Raw genomic sequence first — 19,253 nt, forward strand, 5'->3', positions numbered from 1 at the left:
TATAAGGTGCCACAGGGCTCTTTGCTGCTTTTACAAATACATTAGAAACAAGAGGAAGACCCAGGACATGATATGCCTATTCCTCAGTGGAGGGAGGCGGGGTGGAACAATAACAGAAAATTTGGAAATGGCAGAAGTGCTAAATGACTTTTTTGTTTCGGGTTTCACCAAAAAGCTTAGTAGAGATTAGATGTTTAACATCATGAATATCAGTGAAAACAAGGTAGAATCCGAGGCTAAAATGGAGAAAGAACAAGTTAAAAATTACTTAGACCATTAGATGTCTTCAAGTCACCAGGGCTGATGAAATACATCCTAGAATACTCAAGGAGCTGACTGAGGAGATATCTGAGCCATTAGTGATTATCTTTGAAAAGTCATGGAAGATGGAAGAGATTCCAGAGGACTGGAAAAGGGCAAATATAGTGCCAAAATACACAAAGGAAAATAAGGACTACCTGGGGAATTATAGCCCAGTCATCTTAACTTCAGTACCCAGAAAGATAATGGAGTAAATAACTAAGCAATCAATTTGCAAACACCTAGAAGAGGGACAGGTAACCTCTGGCCCACGGCCCGCCAGGGTAAGCACCTTGGCAGGCCGGGCCTGTTTGTTTACCTGCCATGTCCGTAGGTGCAGCCAATCGTGGCTCCCATTGGCTGCGGTTAGCCGCTCCAGGCCAATGGGGGCTGCAGGAAGAAATGGCCAGCATATCCCTCAGCCCACACCACTTCCTGCACTCCTGTGCACCCCAATCCCCTTCCCTGAGCCCCCTTATAGACCTCACACCCTTCCTCTGCCCCAATTCCTTGCCCTGAGCCCCTTCATGCACACCACACCCTCCCACACCCTGCACTCCCTTCTGCACCCCAACCCCCTGCCCCAGTCCTGCATACAATTTCCCCACCCAGATGTGGCCCTCGGCCAAAAAGTTTGCCCACTCTGGTCTAGTCTGACCTCCTCTTTAAAATTAAGAATTTCTGAGGATTATAGGAGTTTATAAAATATTTCATGAATCAAGTCTCCTTTACTAGCTTAACACATCATATCAGATCTGCCTTGTTTAGGCATTAGGCTCTAGGGTGCTTCTCCAAACCCAGCCCTGACAAGCCGCTGCTCAGGCCTAACGTCCTGCTGCTAGGGAAGAAGCCCCGCTTCTAGCCACACCCTATTTTTGCAAACAGAGCAGCTGGCTCACCCAATTTGGGGTAACTCTTATCCCCTCTGCCCCTGCCTCTTTACCCCGTTCTTCATCCAGGCTGCAACCCTGTCCCTGATTTTGTCCATCGGCATGAACCTCTCCCCTTCCCCGGCCGCAGGTGTTTGAACAGCCCCTGCATGCAGTTCACCGCCCGCTGCACAAATCTGGCCGTTTCCCCGCCTCCCCCCTTCGCAGCAGGGAGCACGTTCGGAATCCCTAGTGAGGGCAGAGGATTCAGCGGGTATTACTGCGCATGTTCAGCAGCCAACTGTGACGCTCCTGGACTCCTTCGGCTTACTTCAGGGCAGAAATGTCGCCGGTAGTTACTGCGCATGCTCAGTAACAGTTTAGGGCACAAGATCCGAACTGACTTGGTTCAGCCCATGATAACCCCGCATCCTCCACTGCTCCAGCAGGCCCTGGTGCGGACACCAGCTGCCTCGCGCCCGCGAGTAGCCGCTAGGCGGAGCAGCTTCCCCTTCCCTACGCTGTAGGGCCGCGCCCCCGCCTCCGACGGGTGAGTAAGCGGGGAGCCCCCAAAGCCCCCCAGGGCCCCTGCTCGCAGCGCCGCTTCGGCCGCAGATGTGGGGCCCATGCTCTGCCCGGCCGGGCGCGGGGGGTGGTGGTGCCGCGGGGCGGCTGCTCCGACCCAGCCCCTGCGCGCCCCTTGTGCGGGACCTGGCTGGCCTACGAGTGAGGATGGTGCGCAGCGCAGTGACACACACACACCCCCGGCCAACATTTTTGGGGCTGACCAGCGCCTGGACGTACCGTGCTGGGAGCCGTGGCCTCTCTGTGTGTCTGTAGCGCCCGTCGCCCCAAGAGCTCAGTTTTAAGGGGGGTAATGGAGTGGGTTCTCCATCACTGGCTATTTTTAAATAAAGGTCGGATTTTGGACGTTCTGGTTCAAAGAGGATTTAACATGGCCTAGCATTTGCTGAATTACCTAACGGGGCCAGACTAGGTGATCATGGTGGTCCCTTCTGCTGTATAATCGATGAATGTATTGAAGCCTTTGCAGGCCTGGAACACTACCGTATCTGAATACAATAAAATATTTCACATTGTTGGATCCTTGGCATTTCTGCCACAATTTGCTCTAAGAATCCAGGGCAGTTTAATCAAAAATAATGTTTGCATTCTGTCTACAGTATAAAAATACATAACTTTGCTTTGTGGTATAGCCTTTTGGCAGGGAAGGAGGGAGGAGAGAGGAACTGGGTGGAACAAAAAGAACAGTGTTATAATTATATTATGAATTGTTTTAATTTTTTTGACCAGAAATGAAAATATGGCACTCTCCTACTCAAACTACTGTTGTTTTTACTCTTTGTGTGTCATCTAAACCTACTCAGAGGAGCACAAAGATAAAATTGCCAATGGCTGATTTCAGCTGAGGTGCTGAAGTTCAAGTAATCCCAGATACCATGCAAATGAAAACTGATCTCATGATACTACTAGTTTCACAATCATATATTCTTCTAGGAAGAACAAATTAGGCAATACCTAAATGAATAAAACAAGCTGAAAAAACTCAGAATTTTCAGGCCTTATTTTTAATGCATTTTTTTACCCACAAATTTATGAGACAACAAAAAAGATTGTGCTTGAGAGTTATTAAAAAGGGGTAAAGTTACATTAACCTTGTAGGAACAAGAACCATGGATTTCCGCTCATGATGAGAGGCAAGAGTGAGTAATATGAAAGCCATATGGAAATTATTATTGCAGGACACAAATGGTAGTAGAGGAAAAAGTGGCTTTTATGTCTGCAGTCTCTGAAGATTTGGTAAAAAATAGCTTTTTCATATATAGGAGTTTAGAAAGCTGTGAGTAAAGTAGGTATGTAAAAGTTTTGGAGAAAGAGACTAGTGAAATATGGATTACACAATCATGCATGTAGAAAATGTCAGTTTTTGCCGAGTCCTTATGGAATGAGAGATGTTTCAGTTTCTTTGTCTAAAGTAGGAGTAGCTAAAGGAGATTAACTTCGGTAGATTTCAAATATTTTGAGTCCCATATCTAAGCCCTACTCCCCAGACCAGGAGGAAGAAACTGGAACAACTCTCACAAATGTTTGAGACTTCAGGAGTTGAGTCACCGATTTTGTTTCTAGTGAAGCTCAGTCACCTCCATGAACTTATTTTTTACCTGTTGTCAGTAATGTGTGCAGCTACATTCCAAGGCAAAATGCATTATAATTAGGCTTGGTAGAATTCTATTTTTATTTTATAATTTCAACAGATAATATCAATTGCTTCCTTTTTAAGTATTTTTTAATTTTTTATTTCACATTCTTCACAATTGCACATGTTGGGATGGATTTTAAGCATTTTTTTGTCAATTTTTAGAGATTTAAAATTTCACAGTTGAGAAATTATGGGCAGGTCAGAAAGTAAGGAGGGCCTGACAATTATTTAATAACAGTGGGTGTTGAAATTTAAAAAGTTAAAGCTTTATGACCATTAAAATACAAATTGTCAACATCACGTGTCAATACACAAAGTAAATATGATTACAACAAACTCAATAACTGAAATGAACGTCAGTAAATTGCAAAAGCAGTTTAAATCCCGGGGATTTACCAGTGATGAAGTGTCCTCTTGAAACAGTGCAGGAAGGTTCATTTACAAGTTGAACAGCCATTTTCACTGATAAAGTCCTGTGATGGGGTTGTCTATATAACAGTTAATGGTCAGTTGCCAAGTTATGATATCTCCAAGTTCCAGTTAGGATCCGGGAGCCATTGAGCAAAGCACTGTAAAAATCCATACAATAAGAGGGTCAGTGTCCCAAGTTTACAATCCAGAGTCTGAAATTTGTATGTTTACTCCTGTGGGAATTCTGTGCCAAAAACCTAAATTCTGTGCACAATGTTTTAAAATTCTGCATATCTTATCTGTTGAAATAATGCAATATAATCATGCCGGTTTCAGTTATTTTGGTTTATTTCAAAATACCTGTTAACAAGTATCTCTGTTACAATACAGACAACAAAAAAGATTCAAGAAATGTTTTTTTGACAAATAGATTCCTTACCAGGCTTATTAATACAGAACTTTGCATAATTCATCTAAACTACAATACAGAAACTTATTTTCCACACCCTTTATCTGCACCCCTCAGAAGAAGTGCAGAGGCCTTTGCTTGAGGGAATCAGGGGTAATGGAGGAACTGAGCGAGAGGGAAGTAATTACTGGAAAGGAGCCTGGGAGTGAATCTGGAGAATTGTTGGGTGTGAGTGGGAGAAGGGTGGAACATTTTTTGGGAGGAGGGAAGATTGTTAGGGAGTTGGGGCACCTCCCGCATGCAGACCCTGGCTGACCCCTAGTCTCTCCAGTTCAGTCAGGCACATCTGCCCCTGTCCCGTGTGTACCTGCGCCTTCCACTCAGCCACCTCCTTACTCCTGTCCCCATCTGTCACTGCACCCTTCTCCCGCATCCCTATGTGTCCCTGCACTGCCACTCAGCTACCCCTTTGATCCCATGTGACCCTCCACCTCCCACTCCCATTAAGCTCCTGGCTCAGTGCTGTCACCCCAGTAGTTCCTATGCCCCGGCCTCAGTCTGTCTCCCCAACCCTTCTGAGCCCCAGTCAATGTGACCCCCAGCATCTCCGGGTGCCCTGCAGTCTGTCATCCCCCCAATATCTCATGCCTCTTCCCCTGCCTGTGGGGACAGGTGGCTGTGCGTAAAGCATCCTCTCCAGGACTGACTGCTCTGGCCCTGAGCCAGCTGCTCTCTCTTTAGGTCCTACAGTGGCCACTGGTAGATGTAATTGCAGGGCCTCTTCAGCAGAATGTAGTATTTTGCAAGGGGAAAAAAATCTACAGGAGACATGAATTCTGTGCATGCACAGTGACATAGAATTCCCCCAGGAGTATCAAGTGCACAAAATAAAAAATCACAGCTATATTATGGTGTTTCTGTCAGTGACACAGGATAAGCACAGAGCAGTGGCTTGGAAATAGTGTAACCAGAATTCGCATTTCATAGGGTTTAGTGGCAGTTTGGGAAAACCAGGAAGCCAGTTGAAAAGTAGGATGTTAAAATGTGTAATCCTTGGATGGTGTGAAGCATCACCTCATGATTCACTAAAACATGTCTGCATGCTCTCTGAGAATGTATGTGTTGATTTTGTCTTATTTTTCCCAGCAAAGGCAATATGTACAAGAATGTGTAAACATAGTGTATTTTTAGAAATTAGTTATGTTTATTCCTAAATCTCTTATTTAGAAATGTTATGAAGTGCTTAATATCATTGAATTGATAGGTGACAAGAAATCTGATTTAAAAATATTTTTTTCTTGACCAATTGTAGCTGGAAACCTGTTGTTTGGACGCTGAACTATGACATCATGGCAAGATTTCACAGAAGAACATGCATTATTTTTTTGCTTTTTATTTTGTTCATTTGCTCCATGATGATGGCTTTGAAGACTCTGAGACCTGACAGAGCTGGTTTTGGGGATCCATTTGGACTTGGTCTCCTACCAGAACTTCAACAACGGACAACACTCTTAGAAAATAAACACAGTCCCCTAACTGCTGCCAAGGAGGATAGTGTAACACACACCAATAATTTGCACAGTATTGCATTAAATAGCATTAAAACATCTATGGCCTCTGTAAGAAAGTTGGAAGAGGAATTGCCTTCCCCTAATTATAACTTTCATGTGTTCTACTACAGCTGGTTTGGGAATCCACAGTATGATGGTAAATATATTCACTGGAACCATCCACTGGTGCCACATTGGGATTCCAAAATTGCAAACAATTACCCAAAGGGAAGACACAGTCCTCCAGATGATATTGCTTCCAGTTTTTATCCTGAACTTGGAACTTACAGCTCTAAAGACCCTTCTGTCATAGAAGCCCACATGCAACAAATGCGTTCAGCCTCTGTTGGTAATGTTTGTTTATTTTTGGCATAGTAGTCATTTGTTTGACCTCAGATACTGGTGTAAACAGAACTGTTTACCTTCTTTGTTTTCTCTAGATATTGAAATGTAAGAGAATTTTGGTATTTTCTTTTTCTGTGCACGGGAGATTTGTGTCAATGATAACTTCATGGGAACTTCTGTTTTTAACAAGTGACTTTGTACTTTATGTTCAATCCCTAACTTAATCTCTGGTCTTCCAAGCTGCTTCATACAGATACACCTGCTCAGAGCAGATGCAGGATTGGGGGCTATATCTATAGGTGTTTAGATGAAGGAATTTTATATTATTTGTTTACTTGTTTAACAGTACTCTGTGTAGTGTACAAAATAGAAAAATACAGATATAGGCATTTTTACAGTGGATATGATGTCTATCAAGTAGAGAAGATCAGTCTTAGATGTTTCTGTAATGGTTCTCAGGCAATCTAGGATCAAGTGTCACCTTATTACCCCTACCTCAAGACTTGCTTGTGTTTACCTGGGTGTCAACTCCCTCACATCTCCAGCCTGTGAGCCACCCAAACAGTCTCTCCAGACTTGGCCTTACTTTTCCTAGTTTAACAAGAGATGCACCCCAGTCCACCCCTTTGAAGCAGCCCCTTATCCACTGAATACTTACAGAAATCCTAGGTTTGCTGCCCACAAGGGAATACTGTACACACCAGCTTGTGTGATCCTATTTAGGATTAGTACTTTTGTTAATGTCACAGCACTGAGCTACATTTATAATGAAAACAACATAAGTTTATTATCAAATGTTCAAGTAATAATGACTAAAGATAATGGAAACATAAGGTTACATATAAAACAACTATAACACACTTTCTAGAGACTAAATTTAACATACTAACTTCCAGTCTAAATACGTTTCTCACACCCATAGTCTCTTGCAGAGTCTTCCACCAAGATAGGAAAAGATCCTGGTTTCATGAATGTAACTGTGGTGTTTGTTTACTTCCTACATGCAAGGTAAAGCGGTGTCTCTTTGCCTTTTCCTTCTATCCCCCAAAGTTCATCTGTCCCCCGACAGACAGTGTACTGCCTCCTTGTTGATTTTTAGAACCCCCATTGCCTTTGTAAATGACTGTCCATTGCATTAACTTACAGTGCTTAATTTACATGCCAGAGGGACTGCTGAATAGATTTTAAAACATACATTACACACACACACTCCTTATATAGAATCTGTCTAGAAGTTTCACAACAATATTATTGACCAACATGGTTGATCCTGGCTTTCATTTATGATTTCACACGATGTTCTTTGGTGAACCAGAATTTATGTACCAGGATCAGTGTATTCTTATTATTGCATTGCCAGTTGGCATCGAAGTGTTTCTGAGTCGCAGTTTCAGAGGCTGGTTCAAGAAATCTCTTAATAGGCAATTATGGAATAAACTGTCCACAGAGGAAAATTCTAGCCAACCGCTATCACCTAATAATTGTTTTATGCCCTGATTTGTGAGGGATTATATCCCTTGTACAATTTTCCTCCTGTACTTTGTAACTGTGGATATTCTTACTATCCATATACATGTCCAATGCTCCTGTGAAACTTGTTAAGCTCTTGACAACATTAATGCCTGGTAGAATAGGTTGTACTGTAGGTTACCTTTTTTTTTAAACTTATAGACCAGTATGTCCTTTTATCTCTTAAATTTAAAATTTATTAATGAGTTTCATTGTTTGTCCCCAGTTTTTATATTAAATGAGAGGGAGAACATAACTAGGAGCACTCAGGTTAACTTTCCTATGCCATTCTCCATTTTATATACCTCTGTTATAGTCCTCCTTACTTATTTTGTCTGTAAACTAGGCAGTCAGAATCTTTTCTGTTTTTCCTTTTTTGGATTTCAATATGCTTCTGATTATTTTATCATTTGCATCTGAACCCCCTTCTGTTTCTACAGCTATATTTGACCAGACCTGACCACAGTATTCAAGGTGAAGACTTCCTGTCAATTGGTATAATGCCATTATAATGTTTTCGTGAATATTTTCTATCCGAATATCTTCATACTTCCTAATATTGTTAGCTTTTTTGACCACAGCTGCGTATTGAACAAAGATTGCTATTTTCATACCAGTGATGTTTTTGTTTTTTAAGAAACTTAAATTTTCTGTTTTTACTAACACTGGGACAGCTCCATTGGTGTTAGCAACAGTGGGAGCACTAGTGTGGGCAGGTTGCTGCTGAGATTGTAAGCACAGTGATGTTTTCTCTCACTCTGTCAAAGTGATGAAAACACTGGCAACAATTTTCGCCTTGTCGACAATTTTATAAGGTATAATCCTTTAAACTTCAGGCTATAATCTTTACTTCCAGTAAAAATGAATTGGTGGAGAACATTAGGAAGAAATTTCTGGTGTAGACAAGACTTGGTGCATTCTTCTCTTTGCTGAGTAATTACAGTTGATTTAGGACTCAACAGTGTGTGTGAATAGTTTAAATTATTTCTTTCAGTGTACATTGCTGATACACCTATATAAGCTTCCTCTGAATTTTCTCTTGGTTCTGTCTAGTCTTGACTATCTCTAATAATTTCATTTTATTTCAGAGTTCACTTGCTTTTGTGGAACATGAATTGCTACGATAAACATCAGTCCTAGTATGGATGTTTGGGATACTGTTCACCTTTTCCTGTGCTGCGGAATTAACCATTATTCCCATTATTTGTCTCTTAGTTTCTAATCCATCACAGTACTTTTAATCTGGCCTTAGTTTTCTTACTAGCCTTTTATGTGAGCCTTTATGCTTTCAAACAGACTTAGTTAAAAAAAATGGCTTTAATCAGTTCTGTTATCCTCTGTTGTGGTCAAGCAATTCCAGAAGATTGGAGAGGCAGAATTTTTCTTTACAAGGTTCATCCTTATCACACAGTTCTGCTAGATATTTTATAACTCTTTATTTCAATTAATTTACATGGTTCTGAAATGTATCTCACTAGTTTATAATTCATGGTTATGCCTAATAGGTGCAACTTTTGCTATCCTCTGTCAGTGTCTGATTTTAGTGAGATTGAGCTGCTAACAAAAATATTCAATCACTTGAACCTTAAATTCTTTCAGATCTCTAGAATGAGTACCAGGTTCAAGTGGCTTGCTGCTATTTACTTTTTTAGTTTGTTCCTCCCTTTGCCACTTCAATCTCCAAGAGTGCTTCTCTTTTTTTTTAACCTGTGAAGAGAAGATCTGTAGTAAGTATCTTCTTAACAACCTCAGGGGTGAAGACTGATACAAAAATATAAATCAGAGCAGCGCAGAGAAGCTGTCTTTTTCCTCAGTTGTTCCCTATGTACCTTAACGTCCAGTGTACCCATTGATTTTTTTTTGCAGGCTTCCTGTTCCAAGTATATTTTGAGAATTTATTATTCTTATATGCTTATCTATGTGCTCTCCTCATGTCCTTTTACTTTCCGTCTTAAATTTTTCTTATCATATTTGTCCTTTTCTGTTGGCTTCACTTAAGCTGGATTTCTCTTATTTCTATAATGTGGCCATTGAAACATACTGGATTTATTTTGTTTTCCATTTCTTCTTTCTTTTTTTTTTATTTAGCAGCATGCAAATGTCTTATGATGGAATTACTGTATACTCATTATCCTCCGTGATTTTCTCAACCATGTCCCAACTTGATATCTGACCAGTTTATGTGCAGTTAGTTGCACGTTGTATTATTCCTATTCTATTAGATTTTGTTGCTGGTTTAATCTCCTAAATGTCATGCACTCAAGTATCATTTTCCGAGCTTGGGAGGTTAGTAGTATGTTCCTACTTGTACTTGTATTTTTATGTTTGGGGGTTAGTTTCCATACACATTCTTCTGTAAAGTCCTCTTCACTCAAAATTTTATCTCATTAGAGTGTATGGAATCTTTTAGGTACGGTACCCACTCTCCTTCTGTGAACTAATGTCATTCATGTATAATAACTTTAATACATGTCTGTAAATCCCAGCAGTTGTTGTTCCACTGCATTTCAGAAACACAGATTATTTCAAAGTTCTGTTCCAGTGCAAGTCATCTTTAGCTAATGTATTCTGTCTCAGCTTCTCTGACACTTATTTTTTTTTTACTTTTGACAATATGCATATCAGATGTACTTTTTTTAAGCAACATGGGGGTGGTATTTTTCTCGAATGTACAAATAAGTTTGGGGATAGTATATTTCCGTCCTTTGACTTATTTTCATATTCAGCAGCAACTAGTGCCATATTTCTCTGTTAATTAAAAAATTAGGGCATTTTTCCTGAGCCTTATAACTGAGGAATAATTTCATGAACATTTTTTTTTTCAAAGGATTCTGTGTCATGACTGTTGGTTTTTCCTTGAGGAAGCAAGAGCTAGAAAAACCTGAAAGTGTAGTCTTTTAGGTGTTTGGTACAGTTGGAAGAACAAGACAGGAAAAGGAGATTGCTGTTGCATTGGTCTCTGAAATTGAATTGTTTCACGATAGTGCTACTGGCAGCCCTGTTTGTGGACTTGTACAGTGTGCATATGCTATGACTTCCTCCTGGTGAAATCCTGGACTATTGGCAATCTTATACTGTCCGCTTCAATTTGACTTATTTCTTAAGGAATCTGTGTAAAGTCTCAAAAAGAGCAGGAGTACTTGTGGCACCTTAGAGGCTAACAAATTTATTTGAGCATAAGCTTTTCTGGGCTATAGCCCACTTCTTCGGATGCATAGCTATGCTGTAGCCCATGAAAGCTAATGCTCAAATAAATGTGTTAATCTCTAAGGTGCCACAAGTACTCCTGTTCTTTTTACGGATACAGATTAACACAGCTGCTACTCTGAAACCTATCTAAAGTCTAAATGTTGTTTTTGTTGGGGGGGAGGGGGACGGGGAATGGCTCTTCAGATGGACCAGAAAACACTCCTCTGCTAGATTCCTGTGGGAATTTTCTAGGTAATTATCTGGTAATTTCTTGATTTACTCATCACAGATTTTTATTTAAACTTTAGCCTGGATACCAGTAGTCAGTGATTTATACAGAACTATGCATAACCCATGCATTAACTGAGTCTTATAATAGTGACATAACTTATTTGTCATGAGATAGTGGGTCTGATCTAATCCAGTTAAACTCTGGAAACTTTGCTATTGTCTTTAATGGGAACAGAATGAAATGATCTAGTTATTTTATGTTAGTGTTAGCGTTTCCAGTGGAATTAAAAATTTACTTGCATTTCCATAAAATATACAGTGCTATTCAAAATGTTTTTAAAATATTAAGTACAAGAATAAATGTTATTGAAAAGACTCTTGTGCCAAATCAATTTATGGCTGGTTTTCTGTAAGTAATTATTATTATTTTCAGATCTTTGTTGTCTATGGACCGTATGATTTATGGTCCACTGGCTGTGTCTACAAAGTTAGGCCCACATGCCATCCTTTACCTTGATCTAAAGGCAACCTGTGACAGTCCATCAATAAGAATATTGTGCAGAGATCATGGGTAGTGTAACCTTTATGTAATAACTAAGGCTTTTAGTTAGTAAATATAGTGTTGCATTTAACATCACTCAGAGGAATGGGAGGGAATTGTACCAGGCACTTAAAATTCCACCGTGGCTATTTCTGTACCTTGCTTATTTGACTATCTGCATGCAACTTTAATGTTTGTGTGCTCATCTGCAGTAATTGCATAGTCAAATTAGGTGTGTAGCTGCATATATCTAAGTTATTTGAAAGCCTTGCCCTTCGCTGGTTTCATTAAAAAAATATATATTTTTCAAACCATGCTTTTATATTGTTCCTGGTTGTAAGAAATATTTACATATATTTTGTATCGAATGCCAGTCTTACTTAGAAATGACAGTTACTCAGTTAGCTATATAAACTGTTATACGTGAACATGATATTTATGCCTTTCATGTACACATTTCTGTTTTTTGAACTTTTAGTAGGCATAATGTTGTGTTTGGTGGCATAACTCAAGCTCATGTTTTATATCTTAGGTGTCATAGCCCTTTCTTGGTACCCACCTGGTATGGCTGACGAAAATGGGGAACCTGCTGAAGATTTGGTGCCTGTTATTTTGGATAATGCACACAAATACAGTCTAAAGGTATAGTACTTTTAAAGTGTTCATATTCATTACATCTCTAGATCAAATGTACAGATATATGTTTGTTCATGAACCATATAATTTGTACTCTTGTAACAGTTGTATATATTTTGGATTTAAACAGACTTAAAGCTTTATTTTTCATGGGGCGTGGCATGTAGAGAATTTCAAAGTGAATTGTTAGTTTGGCTTTCATGAAACTAGACTGTTTTATCTTGATTTTAAGGTACTTTATCTGTGTTCATTCCTTCTTGTGGGTTTTCTTTTCACTTACCTTTTGAAGTCATTGTGTAAATTTGTCAGTTTTCAGGTATCTAAAAGGGTGTCATCAGGAGGAGGGAGAAAACTTGTTCACCTTAGCCTCCAATGATAGAACAAGAAGCAATGGGCTTAAACTGCAGCAAGGGAGATTTAGGTTGGACATTAGGAAAAAGTTCCTAACTGTCAGGGTAGTTAAACACTGGAATAGATTGCCTAGGGAAGTTGTGGAATCTCCATCGCTGGAGATATTTAAGAGTAGGTTAGATAAATGTCTATTAGGGATGGTTTAGACAGTATTTGGTCCTGCCATGAGGGCAGGGGACTGGACTCGATGACCTCTCGAGGTCCCTTCCAGTCCTAGAGTCTATGAGTCTATGAGTCTATAAATGTTCTAAGAATTTAAAATTCTCTTTTGTGAATATGTGCCACCTATTTTAGAGGTCTGTCATAGAGTTCAATTCATAGGAACTCTTTAAATGACTTACTTATCACTATAGTATTACAATTAAATAATATAATTTAAGATAGAATAAACCATCAGACTTCATTAGTTGTAGTTTCTTTAAAGTAAAAGTTTTGTTGTTTTTTTAAGTCCTTTCTATAGTCAAATAACTTGATATTATTATTATTTTTTAATTGATGGAAGCAGCATTGGTTCATTTTCTACAAGAGTAACCCAGAAACTCTAGTTTAAATAAAAATTGGCTTTTAAAAAAGAAAATGTTCCAGAAAACACTAATTTCTACAAGAAGTATTTTAATAACTTAGTATTATGACTGCAACAACTTTTTAACAACTCTTTAATATTATCCTTTTTGAGAAAACAAACCCTATATGAATGGAATGTGCTTGAACATTCATGAGTTAAATGTGGATCCATTCCCACAAATAGTCTGTAGGCTAGTGGAAGCAGTATGTGTTAAGGCAGGGGTGGGCAAACTTTTTGGCCTGAGGGCCACATCCGAGTATGGAAGTTGTATGACAGGCCATGAACGCTCACGACATTGGGGGTGAGGGTTCTTGGCTAGGGGTGTGGGCTCTGGGGTGGGAGCCAGAAATGATGAGTTCAGGTTGCAGGAGGGGGCTCTGGGCTAGGGCGGGGAGTGGAGTGCGGGGTGGGGGTTGAGGGCTCAGGCTGGAGGTGCAGACTCTGAGGTTGGATTGGGGATGAGGGGTTTGGGCTATAGGAGGGTGCTCCAGGCTGGGACCGGTGGGTTCAGAGGGTGGGAGGGGAGTGGGATCAGGGATGGAGTGTGGGATTGGGGCATGGGGAGGTGCCTCAGGAGTGCAGGCTCTGGGTGGCACTTGCCTCAAGCAGCTCCCAGAAGCAGCGGCATGTCCCCTACTACATGGGGGCGCGGCCAGGCGGCTCTACTGCCTGCTGCCCCATCCGCAGGCATTGCCCCTGCAGCTCCCATTGGCCATGGTTCCCAGCCAGTGGGAGCTGCGGAGGTGGCACTTGGGGCAGGGGTAGCATGCAGAGTCCCCTGGCTGCCCCTGTGTATATGAGCTGGAGGGTTTGACATGCTGCTGCTTCTGGGAGCTGTGCAGAGTGGCCCCCAACCCTTTTTCCCAGCTGGAGCACCGGAACAGGGCAAGCCCCAGACCCTGCTCCCCAGCAGGAGCTCGAGGGCCAGATTAAAACAGCTGGCAGGCCAGATCCAGCCCGGGGACTGTAGTTTGCCCACCCTTGTGTTAAAGTAATGGAAACAAATTGACTTCTGAATGATCCGTATAAACAGTATCTCCACCAATAGATGCTGATGTATGTTTATCTTAGTGTTAAGTCATTGTCTTGTGTGTTATGTTGTTGAGGGGTTATGTTATGTTGGGGGTTTGAGTAGTAAGTTACGTCCTGCCTGTATTGCTGGTGGTGGTCCCTGCAGAGTTCTCTCTAGTATTCCAGAGGTAAGGATCGCATGGTATAGTATTGCCACTCTTACTTCTTCCCGGCTGCTGGCTGGGGGCCTGGCCAGTAGCCACCACTCTCTGGCTGCCCAGCTCTGAAGGCAGCGCAGAAATAAGGTTGGCAATACTGTGATCCCCTTAAAATAACTTGTGATCTCCCTTTTGGGTCAGGACCATTAATTTGAGAAACACTGGTCTCCCCCATGGAATTTATATAATATAGGGTAAAAGCAGACAAAAGACCATATTTCACAGGGGGAGACCAAATTTCATGGTCTGTGACACATTTTTCATGGCTGTGAATTTGGTAAGGCGCTGGTTATTTGCAAGGGGGATTCTGGTTATGTGCATCCTAAAGATAGGATAAAAGCAGAATAATAACTCATTGAAGCTGGCAAACATCGAGCCCACGCTTTTCTTGCCTAACTAAGGAAAGCTATGTTGTTCTTCCAGTCTAGGTTTTTATATTATTATTATTTCAGTTGGGTATTGGATTTTGCATGTTTGGATTTTTTATTCTGAAGTTTGGTTTTTTAGGTGGTGTGATGTTATTTATCTTTTTATTTCATTCAAAGTAAATAAACATATTGCCATTTAAGTGGTTAACACATCTTTTGTGTCCTTACACTAGATTTTTAATAAATTGTGTCACTCTTGCATTGTAGCCAAATGTGTTTTCCATGCTAAAACAATATTACTGTTCAAGATAATTTTTTACAAATATCAATTCACATTAAAAGTTCATAAGTTATTAAAGTCAGTATTGTTCAATGGTTAAAGGGGATATGGAGCCAGGACTCCCGGGTTCAATTCCTGGGTCTGTCTCTGGCTTGCTGTAGTATGCTGGTCAACTCATCTTTGCTTTTCTGTTTCTGTCTTTCTCTCCCTGGGTGGTCCTATCCATTTTATAATAGGGTAAAATACATTACATTTTAAACACCTCTGTGATGTAAGTATGTCGATAAAATACTTGGAGACCCTCTGAAAGATACTGAGAAAAGCAGAGTTAAGCCTCAAAAAGCTATTGGCACCTCTTCAGATGCCAAGTGCCATCAATTCCCTTGTGAAATTAAAACCAATTCCTATGAGTTATACTTCCAGAAACTGTTTTTAATCCACTTCTTTTAACTGTGTGCCTTTAATGATTCATAGCAGTAATTATCAACCAAAAAACCCCTCTGTGTTCAGTATTAGTTAAATGATAGATTGGATTAACTGAAATGAGTAGTTTTAGTGCAACTTTAGGGTTGAGAAATAGCTGTTCAAAAGTCAGAGAACATTGGTTTGGCCACATTGGATATTCTGACTATTTTACTGTGTAGATTAAATAATCTAACAAAAAAGTTTACCTCTCGTTAGGAAGACTAGAACTGAGAATACAATTTCTCTAAAAATATCATCTGTTCAGGATTCTCACTTGTCAAATCTTGACTCCCTACTCCAAGGCAGGCAGGCAGACATTCCTAGTTCTAAAGGTTTCTTGGCCCCTTCGGTCAGTGATAGTGCTATTGCACTGTGAACTTTGAAAATACTTTACTTATGCATTCATTTCTCATACTTGGGAAGTATGCTGCCAGTTTTGTGTCTTGACTTTTGAGCCAACTGACTCCACATGATGTTAGTAAATATTTGATGTTGGTTATATAGCCTGCTTATAGAGGCTGGGAGTACATGTGATTGAACAATTAGCTGCTCAAATATGCCACTATGGAGTGTGTCAGAGGGCAATACATGACCCATTCGTGTGGTGGTGATTCATCATGACTGAGGCTACGTTTTAGTCACCAGTATTTTTAGTAAAAGTCACGGACAGCTCACGGACAAAATTCACCACCTGTGACCTGTCCATGACTTTTACTAAAATTACTAGTGAATAAAACTTGAGGGGGGAGGGCTGCCTGGGGGCCCCATGGGTGCTGGGGGTGAGTGGCCCAGCTGCTTGGGGGTGGGGGGGGCGCTGGTGCTGGGGGGACCTGGGTCGCAGCACGCGGCCAGGGACTCCCATTGGTGCCTGGGTGTGGGAGGGGGTTGATGGTGCCAGGATTGTACCTGGGATAAGAGATATCACTAAACTTACTCTTGTGCCGCTCTGTCCCCTTCGCAGCCTCCCACCTATTGTCCATAAAGTGGTTGAGGGTCTCTTCTGTCCTAGCACACTACATCATATTGAACCATAGATTAATGTAGCTATATAGAGCAACTATCTTTTACTGATACATAACCCTGGTATTATATCTGTACTTTTAAGTACCCTGTATAGCCCAGTGTTGGTATTACATATATGCTCATAACCCAGAATGTTAACATCCCTTTATCCATTTCCAGTTCTCTGACTAAGGTTTTTCTCTGTTATCTATGAGACTGCCCCAGTAGTTCATACCATGAAATAAAGTGAGAGATAGAGATACTATATTAGTATAAGAACTAGTAAATAATGGAAAAGACCTAATAATAAAAAGCCCAAATTAGAGTTGCTGCTATTTGTTGTTCATGAATATGCAGATGAATGTTCACAGATTCTGTAAAAGCAGCAAAGAATCCTGTGGCACCTTATATACTAACAGACGTTTTGGAGCATGAGCTTTCGTGAGTGAATACCCATTTCGTCAGATGCATGTGGATCGTATAACAGTGTGTAACATGCATCTGACGAAGTGGGTATTCACTCACGAAAGCTCATGCTCCAAAAGGTCTGTTAGTCTATAAGGTGCCACAGGATTCTTTGCTGCTTTTACAGATCCAGACTAACATGGCTACCCCTCTGATACTTGACACAAATTCTGGTTTCATATTCATACCTTAAGTACATTATTCATCTGTTAACTATTTGTCATGTGTATGTTGTTTATAATTAGAGAGAAGAAACAAAACCATAAGAGCATTCACTTGAATAGTGAATACTCAAAGTGAGCAACTTACAGACAACCAATAGTCTAAAAATTGCTCACCCAAAATATTTGTTGACGACTTTGGAAATCTTAAATATGTTCTCAACTATCAGGAGTAGTTCACAAATGATGTGCGAGAAGACCCCACAATTCAGCTTATTTTTGGATTCCGTTAATATGCAGTTCTTTTCAGCATTAGGAAATATAAATATTGTAATGTATTTTTCCCTAAAGTGTTAATGGATTAAAATTAAAATCAGGAAGTTAGCAGGAAAGAGATTTGCAGTATCATTGGAATAATTTTTTCTCAGTACCTATACTCAATGTCTAGTCTTAGCACAATGATTTTCATCTTCAATATTATATTTTGCAAGCATCCTTGTAATTTGAATGAGAAAATGATTAGAGTTAAAGATGATAGACTTGTCAGTAAACTCAGAATCATTATGGAAAAGAAATTATTTTCAATCTAAAGAGATACACACTGTTATACGACCTTGTTTTTAACTGGAAGTACCATTGTCAAGTATGATTTGCCTCTTCATTGGACTGAAGTAAAAAGAAATAATACAACAATTGAGGGAAAGCTTAACAATCCTAACAATTAGTCCAACACTGTGTTTCACTTTAGTTTGTGAAAAAATCTTTGTAATAGTATCAAATTTCACTTGAGACTAGCTGAATATTGGTTTTATTTTATGCATTCTAACTTAAAAACTGCTTCTGAAAAACTGCCAGCATTGATTAATGTAAAAACATTCTTCATTTTAATTGGGTAGTTGAAAACAATGGAGTTTAGTTTGAAGTGAGCCGAAGTTTATGGCATAAATAATTTAATATGCCCCAAGCCTGAAATTCAGAAATAGCAATGATAGTATATTAGATTTAGTGCCTAGGTATTTATTGCTGTTGATGAACCTATAAAACTGTAAATAAAAGGTAAACTTCTAACATTCTACATTTTAAAATCTAATTTCTCAGTGAAAGCTCTCCTTGGAGAAATATTATCTGTAAAAACTGGAATATAATGTTGTTTAGAAATAGAATATAAAAAACTTGGATCAGCTGTTATCAGTTTTTGAACTGTAAATAGATAATCTTTTAGTTAACTAGCTTAGAATATGTATTTTAGTAGTTTTTTCCCAACATGCTTATTACTTACAGTAGCTTAGAAAAGCAATCTTATAAAAACTAGTAATAAAGAGTAGGTATATAGTTTTTTCTATTTTTTCATCAAATCTGTGTTGTTAATCGTGGCAGTCCAAAAATAGTGAGTCTTATTGAGTTAGTCTTCAGGAATAGTGGTCTTGAATAAATTACACACATAGCATTGTGGAGATTTTTCAAAATCCCTCTTTCTAGAGCTCTATTGGTGTGCCTGATACTACTTAGACAAATAACACCAAATGGCTTGTATGTTCTGTAATGTTTTATAATCCATATTGCATTTATTGCATTTTTATTTTGCAGGTCACTTTTCATATTGAGCCATATAAAGATCGAGATGATCGCAGTATGTACAGCAATGTGAAGTACATTATAGACAAGTAAGTGCTGTCTAAAATGTGTATTTTTGGCATTATCATGTGCTCTGATAGATATTTCTCAGCTATTGTGTGAACTCTTAAACTGCATATGGTATGACCTGATCTTGAGAGAAATGAAAGGGGCTGCTTTGCTCGTAACTGACTGACCTAGAACTCAGACACAAGGGTATGCACATTTTCAAGTATTGGGACATGCATGTTATGTGGAGCTGCAGTAGACAACTACATTTAAAATTTCTTCTTTTAGTAGTTGCACATGTGCTGCCAGCTCTTGGTGTTGGAGCACCAGTATGTGCTCAGTAGAAACGTTTTCCCTAAATGATACCCGTTGGGTAGCTTGAGTTCCCCCTGCTGCTGCAAGCATAACCACCCCTAAGCCCCCCCATTTTCCTCATACCTCCTGCAACAGTCATTGAAATTATGATCTATACC

The 19,253-nt window shown here is 39.8% G+C and overlaps 1 protein-coding gene across 4 annotated transcripts in view; it reads left to right on the forward strand.

Annotated features, from left to right (window-relative positions):
* The first annotated feature begins 1,543 nt into the window (after nucleotides 1–1,543).
* MANEA (mannosidase endo-alpha) overlaps nucleotides 1,544–19,253 on the forward strand; it is a 30,303-nt gene continuing 12,593 nt past the window's right edge. Inside the window, exons 1-4 of one of the 4 annotated variants that reach the window (XM_030555965.1) lie at nucleotides 1,544–1,719; nucleotides 5,523–6,109; nucleotides 12,108–12,217; nucleotides 18,745–18,821. In XM_030555965.1, the coding sequence (XP_030411825.1) occupies nucleotides 5,560–6,109; nucleotides 12,108–12,217; nucleotides 18,745–18,821 (737 nt within the window). In that variant the 5' untranslated portion in view covers nucleotides 1,544–1,719; nucleotides 5,523–5,559. The other 3 variants (XM_030555966.1, XM_030555968.1, XM_030555967.1) reach the window with 3 other exon arrangements.

The sequence above is a fragment of the Gopherus evgoodei genome, chromosome 3 (assembly GCF_007399415.2).
Source record: "Gopherus evgoodei ecotype Sinaloan lineage chromosome 3, rGopEvg1_v1.p, whole genome shotgun sequence".
NCBI lineage: Eukaryota > Metazoa > Chordata > Testudines > Testudinidae > Gopherus > Gopherus evgoodei.